Below are 10,985 nucleotides of genomic sequence, written 5' to 3'. Positions count from 1 at the left end.
GACACGCTCACCAGCGTCAGCAAGCTTGGGTCGGTGCTGTCGAGGCAGGGCAAGTACGAGGAGGCAGAAGCGATGCATCGACAAGCACTAGAAGGAAGAGAGAATGTGCTTGGGCCTGAGCACCCCGACACGCTCACTAGCGTCAGCAACCTTGGGTCGGTGCTATGGAGTCAAGGGCGGTTTGCGGACGCCGAGACCTTGGAACACGGGTCATGGAGGCAAGGAAGAGTGTGTTTGGAGATGACCATTCAGACACGCTGATCGCAATGGCCAACCTCGCGTTCACCGTCAGGTCGCAAGGTCGCAAACAGGACGCTATGTCGCTGATGGAAGCGTGCGTTCAAGCGCGGGCACGAGTGCTCGGGCCTGACCATCCTGACACTGAGTCTTCTACTGCAACATTAACCAGGTGGCGCTCGCAGAAGCCTAATCTAGCGATTCGGGAAAGCAACGAAGCATCGGTGCGACCGTCAACGCATAGAGGAGCAAATGTTCACGCGAAGGGCAATAATGAGAAGACGCTGTTGCACTCGACAACTCAAGAAGGGAGCGAGAGTATAACGTAGCTTCTGCTGGCTAGAGAAGCGGATCTTGAGGCTGCGGACAAGTATGGGAAGACGGCGCTGCACTTAACAGCTGAGCAAGGGAAACAAGCGGCAGTGCAGCTGCTGATAAACAGAGGAGCGAATCTCGAGGTCAAGGATAAGCATGGGAAGACGGCGCTACATTGGGCGGCTTGGAAGCGAATTCAGACGGCCGTGCAGCTGCTAGTGAGCAGAGGAGCGAACCTTGAAGCCAAAGACAACAATGAAAAGACGGCGTTGCACTTGGCAATTCAAGAAGGGAACGAGGCGGTGCTACAACTGCTAGTAGCTAGGAAAGCAAACCTCGAGGCGAGGGACAAGTATGGTAGGACGGTCCTATATCGGGCAATTTGGGAAAGGAACGAGGCGGCAGTGCGACTGCTTATGAACAAAGGAGCAGACGTCAACGCGAAGGACAATCGTGAAGAGACAATGTTGCACTTGGCGGCTCGGAGGGAAAACGAGGTGATAATACAGCTTTTATTGGCTAGAGAAGCGGATCATGAGGCAGTGTCAAGGCTGCTTAAGGAAAGACTAAAGCCATAATCGAATTGGTGAACTACCTGAACGACCTGCAGCGAAGTCTCTGCCAACTCTTTAGAAGCCTGACAGTTTCGAAAGCGTGAATAGGACCCAGGTAGTGGACTTCTAACTGGACCCAAAGTATCCGCGACACGATGAGCACTTCTCTGAAAACATCGACTTGGTCTTTGATCACACTCTATCATGAGAGACAACTGCGGCACCTAAGAAGCTTAGAGATGAGCTGGAAGAGCATTTGAGCACTTGAAAAGCGAGTATAAGAGTAAGCACTGGACGCCGCTGAGGCCTGGGGGTCAGGAGCAGTGGGACTGGAACCATGATGAGAGGGTCTGGGTGAGCCGGGTGAGGGCGATTGGCTGGTGGACGAGAATGGGCAAAGTGCGTAGAAATTTCCGGGCAAGCTGTTCTGATGTCTGTATTGAACCGCGCGGAGGTAGTCACGATTAGATTGGGGTGACTTAAGAATGGAAAGGCAACGTATACGTCATGATGTGCGGCTCGAAAGTAGTGCGTTGCCATGTTGAGTAAGTCACATTGGCCTGAGGTTCTGGACTTGCTTACACTACAGAAGCAGACCATCCATGGCTACTATGAGGGGAGTGGGCATGGAGTTGCGGGGTTTTTGACGTGTATTATTTGGTTTCTGTGCGGGCCGTTGCGAGCGATCGTTGTAGTGATCCGCTAGGTCGTCATCGCTACCACTTAATGAGAACTTGAGGCTCCGTGTCATTATTGGCCCCAAATATCCTCTGTGCGTCAAGGTTAAATCCGTGGAAGGTCGAGATGCTTGTAAGGGTCTGTAAGTCAGGTGAGCCTGTGCATGTGATCAAGGGCAGCAGGATAAGCGTGTTTTCGAAGTTGGTTTGGATGACTGACGTGTTTTGTTGCTTGGTTGGTTAAGGAAGCAAATGCTCATCGTGCCATTGGCGTGCAAGATTTTGGTTCAACTCTTATGCAGAATCCACCACCTCGTCATGTCTAGTTCCAATATTCCACGAGACTTACACGGGCACTTATAAGCTCTGCGAATCCCTCTTCTCCAGATTTATCCCCACAGACAGATAAATCTTGATAGACATACAACTCTTGAAGTACATTGTAGACTTCAAACTCGACTTACAGTAAGTGCTCGGTAACCCTCACCGCGCTGAGGATCTCCTACTTGAGTACTGTGCTGATACCCACAGAGCTCTCCACACATACATGGAGAATACAGAGAAAGAAGAAGCTCGCGTCGGGCAGCCTAGGTCCGATCTTGGCAGCGACGCCTCGGCTGCACCAGCAGTCGAGCGAAAGGAAGGTCTCGTTGGTGATGACGGCATCACCAGATTGAGCGAGGTTACCAACCTCAAGGACACGGCGTACGCTTTCTCAACGAAGCGTAAGTGGTGGATCCTTACGGTCGTTGCGTTGTGCCAAACAAGCATGAGTAAGTTGCTCCTTTCGCCGTTCCAGCTTCGAACAATTGTTCTCATTATGTCGGTTGCTAACACGAAGATAATACAGACTTCAACGTGGCCGTATACTCAAACGCCATTGCCCCGCTCAACGAGCACTACAACCTGGGCGATAACCACTTTACCAATGCCAGAGCGGGTCTGGCTTGGTTCCTAATTCCATATGGTATTGGGTGCGAGTTGTGGGCGCCGTGGTCAGAAGAGTTTGGCCGCTGGATCGTCATGCAGCTTTCGCTTGGTTCTGTCAACATCTGGCAGATCCTCGGGGGGGCCAGCACATCTTGGAACATGGTACTCGCGGCTCGTATTCTTGGTGGTGTCTGCTCTGCTGGTGGCTCGGTCACGCTTGGTATGGTGGCTGACATGTTCGAACCTGAGGAACAGCAGTTTGCTGTGCTTTGGGCTTCCTTGTGGTCTTGTCTTGGTTCCGGTAAGTGTTTTTGCCCTTACATAAAGTTTGCTTGCTAACTTGATACAGTTATCGGTGGAATTGCTGGTGGCTCAATTGAGCAATACCTCAATTGGCGATGGAACTTCTGGATCCAACTCATCCTCGGTGTGACGGTCCAGGCCATCCACTTTTTCTTCGTTCCGGAAACCCGCTCCACGGTCATGCTCAACAGAAAAGCGAAGAAAATGCGCAAAGCCGCTGGTGATTGCAACCTTCGTGGCCCTACCGAGGACGATAAGTTCAATTGGAGAAACGCCGCTGCGCTCATGGGCCGCCCTTACAAGATGCTGGCCACGGAGCCCATTGTTCTCTTCCTGTCGCTTCTCTCTGGATTCGCTGATGCTCTCATCTTCAGCTTTCTCGAGTCCTACGCATATGTCTTCGGTCCAGGAGGTTGGGACTTCACTCCAAGCCAACTCGGCTTTGCCTTGACTGCTCTCTTCATTGGCTACTGGGCTGCCGGGTTCTCATACGTTGCTGTCATTCGTAAAGACAATCTGAAGCGTACGGCTGGTAAGGTACTGAGCCCAGAGACTCGTTTGTGGGCCCTGCTGTACATCGCCCCCCTCCTTGCTATTGGTCTTTTCGGCTCCGCTTTCACCGTCACAGGACCTCCACTCCCATGGATCGCACCGCTTATCTTCGCAGTCCTTATCGGCTGGGCCAACATGGCGATCTATTTTGCTACCATCGACTACATGGTCGCTGCATACGGCGGCAAGTACTCAGCATCTGCCACTGGAGGCAACGGTTTCTCGCGCGATGTCCTTGCTGGTATCTGCTCTTTCTACACCGGTCCCATGTACCACAAGCTCGGCAACCAGAACGCGACGTGGCTTCTCTTTGGACTCTCTGTTCTCGTCATTATCCCAATCTTTTGGATCTACCGCTCAGGACCTAAGATTCGCGCCAGGAGCAAGTATGCCGCAGAGGTCGAGGAGGAGCGCCAGAAGAACGAGGACTTCAAATTGCAGCAGCGACACGGACGTGCCAGCTTAGTTTCTCTTGAGACCAATACAACAACACCAGCACAGGCTCAGCCATATTCGCCAGTATAGAACGTTGCTGGTAAGCTCACCGGCAGGCAGTCTAACCTCAAAGGAAAGTTTGTGACAATACCTTGCTGGCATATACGAGTGCAACTGCACGTGGATATGGATCATGATACCCATGAATATCGGCGTTTTGGACTTGGTAGGCACCTTCAATAATGGGAAAGAGTGATTTGTAATGCTTGATACTTCTCTCCGTAGTAGATGAGTCCACTTGAGATGCTCTGATACCGTGCCCTTCGTTCGTGACCTCGGCGCAGTCTTCCAGTCACACGCGTTACAGCCGGTGACCTCATCAGCGCTTGTTACATACTGCTGAGTATTCAAGAACAAGCTTGTTGTGATGAATTGTTACAATTGAGGACGGCGAGCGACAAGAATATGCTGATGATGGAGAAAGATCGGGAAGGTGAGGCGCCTCATGTGGCTGGTGCGCACGGGTGACGCTAAGTGTTCCACTAGCGCGCCTTCCAACGGTCTCACCTTGTTCACACCTCAAACAAAGTCTCAAGACACTGTCCTTGGACACCCTAACTCTCCTATTTTACCCACTCCGTCTCTTGTGTCCAGCTACAGTCCTCCATTGTGCAGGCAGACGCCAAGAGCTCCTGCGCATAGCCGTTTATCGGACCTTATAAGGAGCTGCCAGCGCCAGCTTTCTTCGACTCCAGTGCGCCGCTCTCACCTGTTACATCAACAGCATCATGTCCAGCTATGACGACCGCGACTCTGGCTCTGATGATGAGCCATTCAATCCCCAAGCCGAGATCGACGAGGATGACGTACCTACGAACAGCGCGCCTGTGCGCCGGCCAGCTGTCACAGACGACGACGACGACGACGACGACGATGCGGCTCAGGGAGGCAACAATGATGATGACGATGAGGAGGGCGGCGAGGGAAACGACGATGACGATGAAGAGGATGAAGAAGAGGATGAGGACGAGGACGACATCGTGGTATGTTAGACTGGCACCGAACAAGCTGTGAGTACACACTGACCCAAGGCAGACACGGCCCGCAAAGCGGAGGAAGAAGGCCAAGCGCAACATGTTTATTGATGTCGAAGCCGAAGTCGATGAGGAAGAAGAAGAGGAAGACGAGGGCGACGACGATATCCAGGACGAAGTACACCCTGACGACCTCCTCGAAACCACGAACGCCGACCTCGACGACCGCCACCACCGTGAGCTTGACATGCGCCGCGAAGTGAACGCACAGAAGGATGTTGAAGAGCTTGCGAAGGAGTTCGATGAGAAGTACCGCCGCAGGGAAATGCAGAGCGCCCGTCGAGGCGCAACTGGAGCTGTACCCTTGGCTCTTCCAACCGTCAACGATCCTTCGATCTGGAGTGTCAAATGTCGGCCTACGAAGGAGCGCGAAATTATCATGAGCATCCAGAGGCGCATCGACGAGAAGATGCGTGCCAAGCAGCCCGTCAAGGTTTACTCGGCCTTTGAGCGTGGTCCAAACGGTCCGCAGTCTGGATACCTTTACGTGGAAGCCGATGCAAAGCAGGATATGTTGGAGATCATTGAGGGTATCTCGAACGTTTTCATGAGTGGTGAGATGCTCTCGATCGATGTGAAAGAGCGCCCAGATCTGCTCCGCAAGAAGAGGAGACCACCGCTGGAAGTTGGAAAGTTTGTGCGCATGATCCGGCCACCGACCTACAAGGGTGATCTGGCGAAGGTTGTTGAGGTTTCCGGTAATGGTCTGGACTGCATTGTGCAGGTTGTTCCTCGTCTCGATTACGGTCTGAACGAAGACACCAACGCGGCTGTCGACAACAAGCGGAAACGTGGATTCTTTGGACCGAAAGTCGAGCGCCCACCACAGAAGCTGTTCAGCGAAGCCGACGCAAAGAAGAGACACATGAAGCATCTCACCATGGCTGGTTCTGGAGCGCAAAGGCAGTACACATACAAGGGCGAAGATTATGTTGGCGGTTTCTTGGTCAAGGAAGTCAAGGTCAACTGGGTCTCTGCTGAGCGCGTCAATCCAAAGATGGAGGAGTTGCAATACTTCTCCACACAAAACGCTGACGGCACGGAGACACTGGACCTCATCGCTGTTCAAGCTGCGCAGAAGGCCGCCGAGACCGGTGCTGCTTTCGCCTCCGGAGACAACGTTGAGATTTACACCGGTGAACAGAGGGGGATTCGCGGTACTACTGTCACAGTCACTGGCGAGATTGTCACGCTGCGAGTTAGCGAGGGCGAGCTTAAAGGCCGCAAGATTGATGCGCCTGTCAAGACGTTGCGAAAGCTGTTCCGCGAGGGTGATCACGTCAAAGTCATTGGAGGTAGCAAGTACGTCGACGAAGTCGGTCTTGTCACCAAGATCAGGGACGACAAGATCACCCTGCTTTGCGATTCGACACAGCAGGAAATCACAGTCTTTAGCAAGGACTTGAAGCGTGCTGCCGATTCTGCGACCGTGGGCGCCGACTCCAACTTCGATCTTTACGACCTTGTGCAAATTGAGTAAGTGAGGGTCGCAGTACGCGTTATTCATATGCTAACTCAGCTGCAGTGCCTCAACCATCGGTTGCGTTGTACGAGTCGATCGCGAGGTCCTGAAGGTTGTGGATCAGCAGGGCGACGTGCGCACACTCCTCCATACACAAGTTTCTCAGGTCGCAGGCAGAAATCGAAACGCCGTGGCTACGGACCGCGATGGATCCGAGATTCGACACGACGACAACGTCAAGGAATACGGCGGCGAAAACCGACAAGGCAAGGTCCTTTACATCCACAGGGGTATACTTTTCGTTCAGAACCGCGAATTGGTCGAGAACCAGGGTATCTTCGTCGTCCGCAGCACAAGCGTCCTTACTATGGCCGCCAAGAGCGGACGAGCCCAAACACAAGATCTCAGCGGCCTGAACCCAGCCCTGAATGCTGGTGCAAATGGCAACTCCGGCCCTATGCCTCCTCCTCGAAGCTTCGGCCGTGACAAGCTGATTGGCAAGACAGTCATCATCCGCAAGGGCGCATACAAGGGACTTCTCGGCATTGTAAAAGACACTATGAATGACGAAGCACGGATCGAGTTGCACACCAAGAACAAGCAGGTGTCTGTCAAGAAAGAGCTTCTATCTATCAAGGACCCGATCACCGGAAACAGCATGCCTATCGGCGGTGGTAAGTTTCCAGATCGCTCGCGCGGAGGCTACTCTGGCTCTACACCAAGCTATAACAGTGGCAGTGGACGCACACCAGCCTGGGGCAACGGCGGTGGCCGAACGCCTGGCTGGGGTGGCGGTGGTGCTGCTGGCGGTCGTACACCAGGTTGGGGAGGAGGCGGCGGTGGTCGCACTCCTGGCTGGGGGGGTGATGGCGGACGCACAGCTTATGGCGGCGGTGATGGAGGCCGTACAGCTTATGGCGGAGCAACAGCATATGGTGGCGCTACTTCGTATGGAGGCGCGACATCGTATGGTGGAGGCACGGCATACGGCGGTAACGATGGCAACCGTACCGCCTATGGAGGGTTCAACTCTGGCGGTCGTACGCCTGGTTGGGGAGGCTCTGGATCCGGCAACACAGCGTCCAAGTCGAACCTCTCTGCACCCACCCCTGGAGCTTACAATGCTCCTACACCAGGTGCATATGCGGCGCCGACACCTGGTGGTTATGGTGCCTACTCTGCACCTACACCTGGCGGTCCCATGGACGCTCCTACGCCAGGCAACTACTCTGCACCTACACCAGGAGACCGCTATGGCGTCACACCGGCGGCTGCACCGACGCCAGGAGCATGGGATATATCGACACCTGCACCGAGCGGCGAGGATCCTGTGTACCATTGAATGTCATCGAAATTATATAATAGAAGCTTTGTCCGCACGAGGCTGTTTGCGAGGAGCTTAGCAGGCTATCTGCCAATTGTCTTACACAGATCGCTCTTCGGTCCTATTTGATATTTGCATTGCTGGAGTTCCAAAATAGGATATCAATGGAGAGTTCATTATTGCTGTTCTTGCTCCATGTGCACTCTCTTCGTGCCGTGCTTGTGGCGCTCTCGCATGTATTGCAGTAGCGACTTCCTGCAAATCATTAGCACGGATGCTCTTGCAGGTCCACGGATGGTGCCTAGCCAGCCTAGACAACTCCTAACCCTCATATTCGACCCATATGGTCGCCATGAACGATCGACTCACAAAACCAAGGGTGCGAAAAGAAGCATAGAACGCTTACGTCAAGAAGCACGGTCAGGTGGCAAGACACTCCCTACAAACCCGGAAGACTTCACGACCGAAGCCAAAGCAAAGGTCTACTACCAGCTGGACATAAGTGAACTGATTTGTTTATCATACCTCGTGAAGCCAAGGGGGGATATTGGCAGATCGGTCAAGGTGTCCAGGCGGCAGGATGTCAAAGTTGTCTTGTATTGTAGAATAGCGAGACTTGCGGGTATCCAGGAGGGCGAGGTTTCTTTCAGCATCTAAGACGGGGAGAGAATTTGGCTAGGGAAGTGCTGCTGCAGCGGAGGTATTGCGGCTTAAATTGCCTGCTTACGACATGAGGATCCGCTCATTCTTTTTGAGACGATTTCACTGGTTGCAGCGCTGGGTTTTGGAAAGGTTAGAGGACAGAGAAAGTGTTCTTTGACAAAATGTTGAGGCGCTAAGCACACGTTTTTCGTGCAATGTACTGTGTGTCAAGTACTGAAGTGTTGTTGAAGAGGTCAAAGTATATACAGGAAGAAGAGTCATGTGACATCTCAAAGTGAGGAGCGCCCTGAGTAGCCCCAAGGCTCACACCACCGGCCAACCGCTCGAAAAGTCAAGTTTGTTAACACCAAACTGCTTCTGGCCATCTGCATACCCGATGCGTGTGTCAACGTAGTGGTAGTACAGAACTGGACCAAGCGAAGGATCACTGATGACGCCCTGGCCACCAGGTCCGTAGACCCAGTCGTGAGACTCGAGAACAGTCGTACCACCACCCTGGAGGCAGGACTTGCCGCTCTTGTCGACCTACACAACAATCAGTATAGCCCTCATGTTTCCAAGTATCATCGATAGACTTACAAATGGCCCAGAAACAGAGCTCGACCGACAAGCCTGAATCTTGTACTCCTTTCCGGCAGCAGGCCGGCTCGAATCATACCCACAGCAGCTCCCCACGCTGAAGAACAGGTAGTAGTAGCTCCCGTACTTGTACCCGAACGCTGCCTCCTGCGCCTGCGGTGACGTCGGCACAAACGCGATCTGCGTCGCTGACGTGACTGCCTTCGCGACCTTAGTCGGCGTGGCAGTCATCTCGATCTGGAACAGATCACTCCAAAACGAACCGAAGTTCATATACAGCTTCCCGTTCGCAGACTGTAGGTTGCCGTCAATCGCGTTGAAATTGCTGCCCGCTACGGACTCAACGCCAGTGCTGCCCAAGTCGGTCCAGGAGCCTACGTCCATGGTTGTGGAGGTTGCTACGCCGACGGCGGAGTCCTGGCTGCCGAAGGAGGAGACAGAGTAGTAGAGATAGTAGGTTGAGCCGACTTTGGTCACGTCGGGGGCCCAGAGGTCTTGGTTACCGGCTTTGTTGATTTTGGAGCCGTTGGGGAGGGCGGCGCCTTTGTAGGTCCATGGGCCTTGGATCGAGGGTGCGGTGTGGACTGCTACTTTGCCACCTAAAATATCATTAGTTGGCGTTACGATGCATGTTGAGGAGGAACTTGCCCGTGCTGAAGCGGAAATAGGTACCATCGTCGCGGCGGACGAGTGATGGATCGTGGGCGTTGGTGCATGTACCGCTACATGATAGGGGGTTGGCGTAGGCATCTACTACTTCAGAGAGAACGGAGAGCACTGTGGAAACAGCTAGAACAGACTTCATCTTGGAAAAAATGTGTGAGGACTAGGCTCGGTGAAAGATGGTAATTCTAGGAAAGTGGTCCACAGGAAATGGAGTATGTTCATAGAGTGACCTGGTGAAGACTGAGATATTGTTACAACGTTATGTACTTCCTCCCTTGCTTTCAAACAAGCTAGAGAATATCAAGGGCTGAACATCTTGCGCGGCGTATTCGCCGAAGACGAGGCTGGTCTGACGGCTACGCGGCCTTAGATTGATGGCATGGTGGAGTCCGTATATCAAGGACGTCGTACACATGGTCAAACAGAAACCCATGATCTCCACGCGGGTCATTGAGTGGTGGAAATGCACGACCAAGGTCCCGGGGAGGATCCAACTAAATTAAGGTTTCTATTAGCGCTGCATTAATGCTCCGGATGTTAAACAAGATGCGGGGTGTACATATAACTGCCGACTGCGGCAAGATTTTCGATGGTAGCTAGACGCCTTGGCTCGAAAGGCGACAGCGGCAGTGGCTTGTCTGTGGAGTGCTGCTAGATGGGTTGGCATGTTTCGAAGCTCGCGTGAGGGTTGGTGGAAAGCTAGGGAAAGCTAACCTACTTGGCCACGGACCTGCATCATGAAGTTCCTTGGCCATGTTGCGGGAGATGCACCAAAATGCGGGAGTTCGCGAACGATGACTGGGAACAACGGGTGAGAACAACTGCAGACGACCGGGCGACGTCGGAAGAGAGCATCTTGAGGTTCTCGGCAATGCCCATACAGCATACATATAAGGGGGGGATGTCACCGTTCGTTAGATGTCGTATTCGACGCCTATGTATAGAATTTCACTTCGGGCACCTGGACGCTCCGGTGGTAGTATGGTTATCTGTGCGTGCAGTACTGTGGTATTGCACGTGAAATTCCTTGTGAAGGGCAGACATAATCTGCGGTAAGAGTTGAGGTTGTGGCATATGCTGATAATGGACATTGAATACAGGCATGGCGATGTTGATGGTGGACAAGAGGAACGCTGAAGAGTTTCGGAACAGTTGAAAGGCGCGGCTCGACTTGAAATATGAGCTAATCCCCGC

The 10,985-nt window shown here is 53.1% G+C and overlaps 5 protein-coding genes across 5 annotated transcripts in view; 4 read left to right on the top strand and 1 right to left on the bottom strand.

Annotated features, from left to right (window-relative positions):
• The window catches only part of BU25DRAFT_105459 (uncharacterized protein), a 4,229-nt gene extending 3,614 nt beyond the window's left edge, over window positions 1-615 (top strand). Inside the window, exon 6 of the mRNA XM_033700285.1 lies at window positions 1-615. This exon is cut by the window's left edge and continues 9 nt beyond it. Within this exon, the coding sequence (XP_033560085.1) occupies window positions 1-261 (261 nt within the window). The 3' untranslated portion in view covers window positions 262-615.
• A 1,455-nt stretch (window positions 616-2,070) lies between these two features.
• BU25DRAFT_412146 (MFS general substrate transporter) lies at window positions 2,071-4,285 on the top strand. The gene is made up of 4 exons (XM_033706731.1): window positions 2,071-2,248; window positions 2,317-2,556; window positions 2,634-3,014; window positions 3,063-4,285. Exons 2-4 carry the CDS (start codon window positions 2,331-2,333, stop codon window positions 4,091-4,093), a joined length of 1,638 nt encoding a protein of 545 aa, XP_033560084.1. The 5' UTR covers window positions 2,071-2,248; window positions 2,317-2,330; the 3' UTR covers window positions 4,094-4,285.
• Window positions 4,286-4,580: 295 nt separating this feature from the next.
• On the top strand, window positions 4,581-7,990 carry BU25DRAFT_105338 (transcription elongation factor Spt5). The gene is made up of 3 exons (XM_033700283.1): window positions 4,581-5,046; window positions 5,099-6,573; window positions 6,623-7,990. Exons 1-3 carry the CDS (start codon window positions 4,792-4,794, stop codon window positions 7,899-7,901), a joined length of 3,009 nt encoding a protein of 1,002 aa, XP_033560083.1. The 5' UTR covers window positions 4,581-4,791; the 3' UTR covers window positions 7,902-7,990.
• Window positions 7,990-8,694, top strand: BU25DRAFT_105350 (uncharacterized protein). Its single transcript, XM_033700284.1, has one exon. The coding sequence runs from the start codon at window positions 8,079-8,081 to the stop codon at window positions 8,538-8,540; it is 462 nt and encodes a 153-aa protein (XP_033560082.1). The 5' UTR covers window positions 7,990-8,078; the 3' UTR covers window positions 8,541-8,694.
• Window positions 8,695-8,849: 155 nt separating this feature from the next.
• Window positions 8,850-9,930, bottom strand: BU25DRAFT_432473 (glycoside hydrolase family 43 protein; the record flags this gene model as incomplete). Its single annotated transcript, XM_033708722.1, has 3 exons — window positions 8,850-9,071; window positions 9,126-9,724; window positions 9,774-9,930. 3 exons carry the CDS (start codon window positions 9,928-9,930, stop codon window positions 8,850-8,852), a joined length of 978 nt encoding a protein of 325 aa, XP_033560081.1.
• Between the last annotated feature and the right edge of the window lie 1,055 nt (window positions 9,931-10,985).

The sequence above is a fragment of the Macroventuria anomochaeta genome (genome assembly GCF_010093625.1).
Source record: "Macroventuria anomochaeta strain CBS 525.71 unplaced genomic scaffold BU25scaffold_23, whole genome shotgun sequence".
Taxonomy (NCBI): Eukaryota; Fungi; Ascomycota; class Dothideomycetes; order Pleosporales; family Didymellaceae; genus Macroventuria; species Macroventuria anomochaeta.
Note: the sequence above shows the minus strand (reverse complement) of the source record. Positions and strands in the feature narration are given on the sequence as shown.

Excerpts from the sequence above, each read along its gene's own strand:
- BU25DRAFT_412146 (XM_033706731.1), top strand. The coding sequence starts at position 2,331 with ATGGAGAATACAGAGAAAGAAGAAGCTCGCGTCGGGCAGCCTAGGTCC. Across the intron at positions 2,557-2,633 it reads GTTGTGCCAAACAAGCATGA|ACTTCAACGTGGCCGTATAC; the intron begins GTAAGTTGCTCC and ends AAGATAATACAG. Across the intron at positions 3,015-3,062 it reads GTGGTCTTGTCTTGGTTCCG|TTATCGGTGGAATTGCTGGT; the intron begins GTAAGTGTTTTT and ends AACTTGATACAG.
- BU25DRAFT_105338 (XM_033700283.1), top strand. The coding sequence starts at position 4,792 with ATGTCCAGCTATGACGACCGCGACTCTGGCTCTGATGATGAGCCATTC. Across the intron at positions 5,047-5,098 it reads AGGACGAGGACGACATCGTG|ACACGGCCCGCAAAGCGGAG; the intron begins GTATGTTAGACT and ends GACCCAAGGCAG. Across the intron at positions 6,574-6,622 it reads TACGACCTTGTGCAAATTGA|TGCCTCAACCATCGGTTGCG; the intron begins GTAAGTGAGGGT and ends ACTCAGCTGCAG.
- BU25DRAFT_105350 (XM_033700284.1), top strand. The coding sequence starts at position 8,079 with ATGTGCACTCTCTTCGTGCCGTGCTTGTGGCGCTCTCGCATGTATTGC.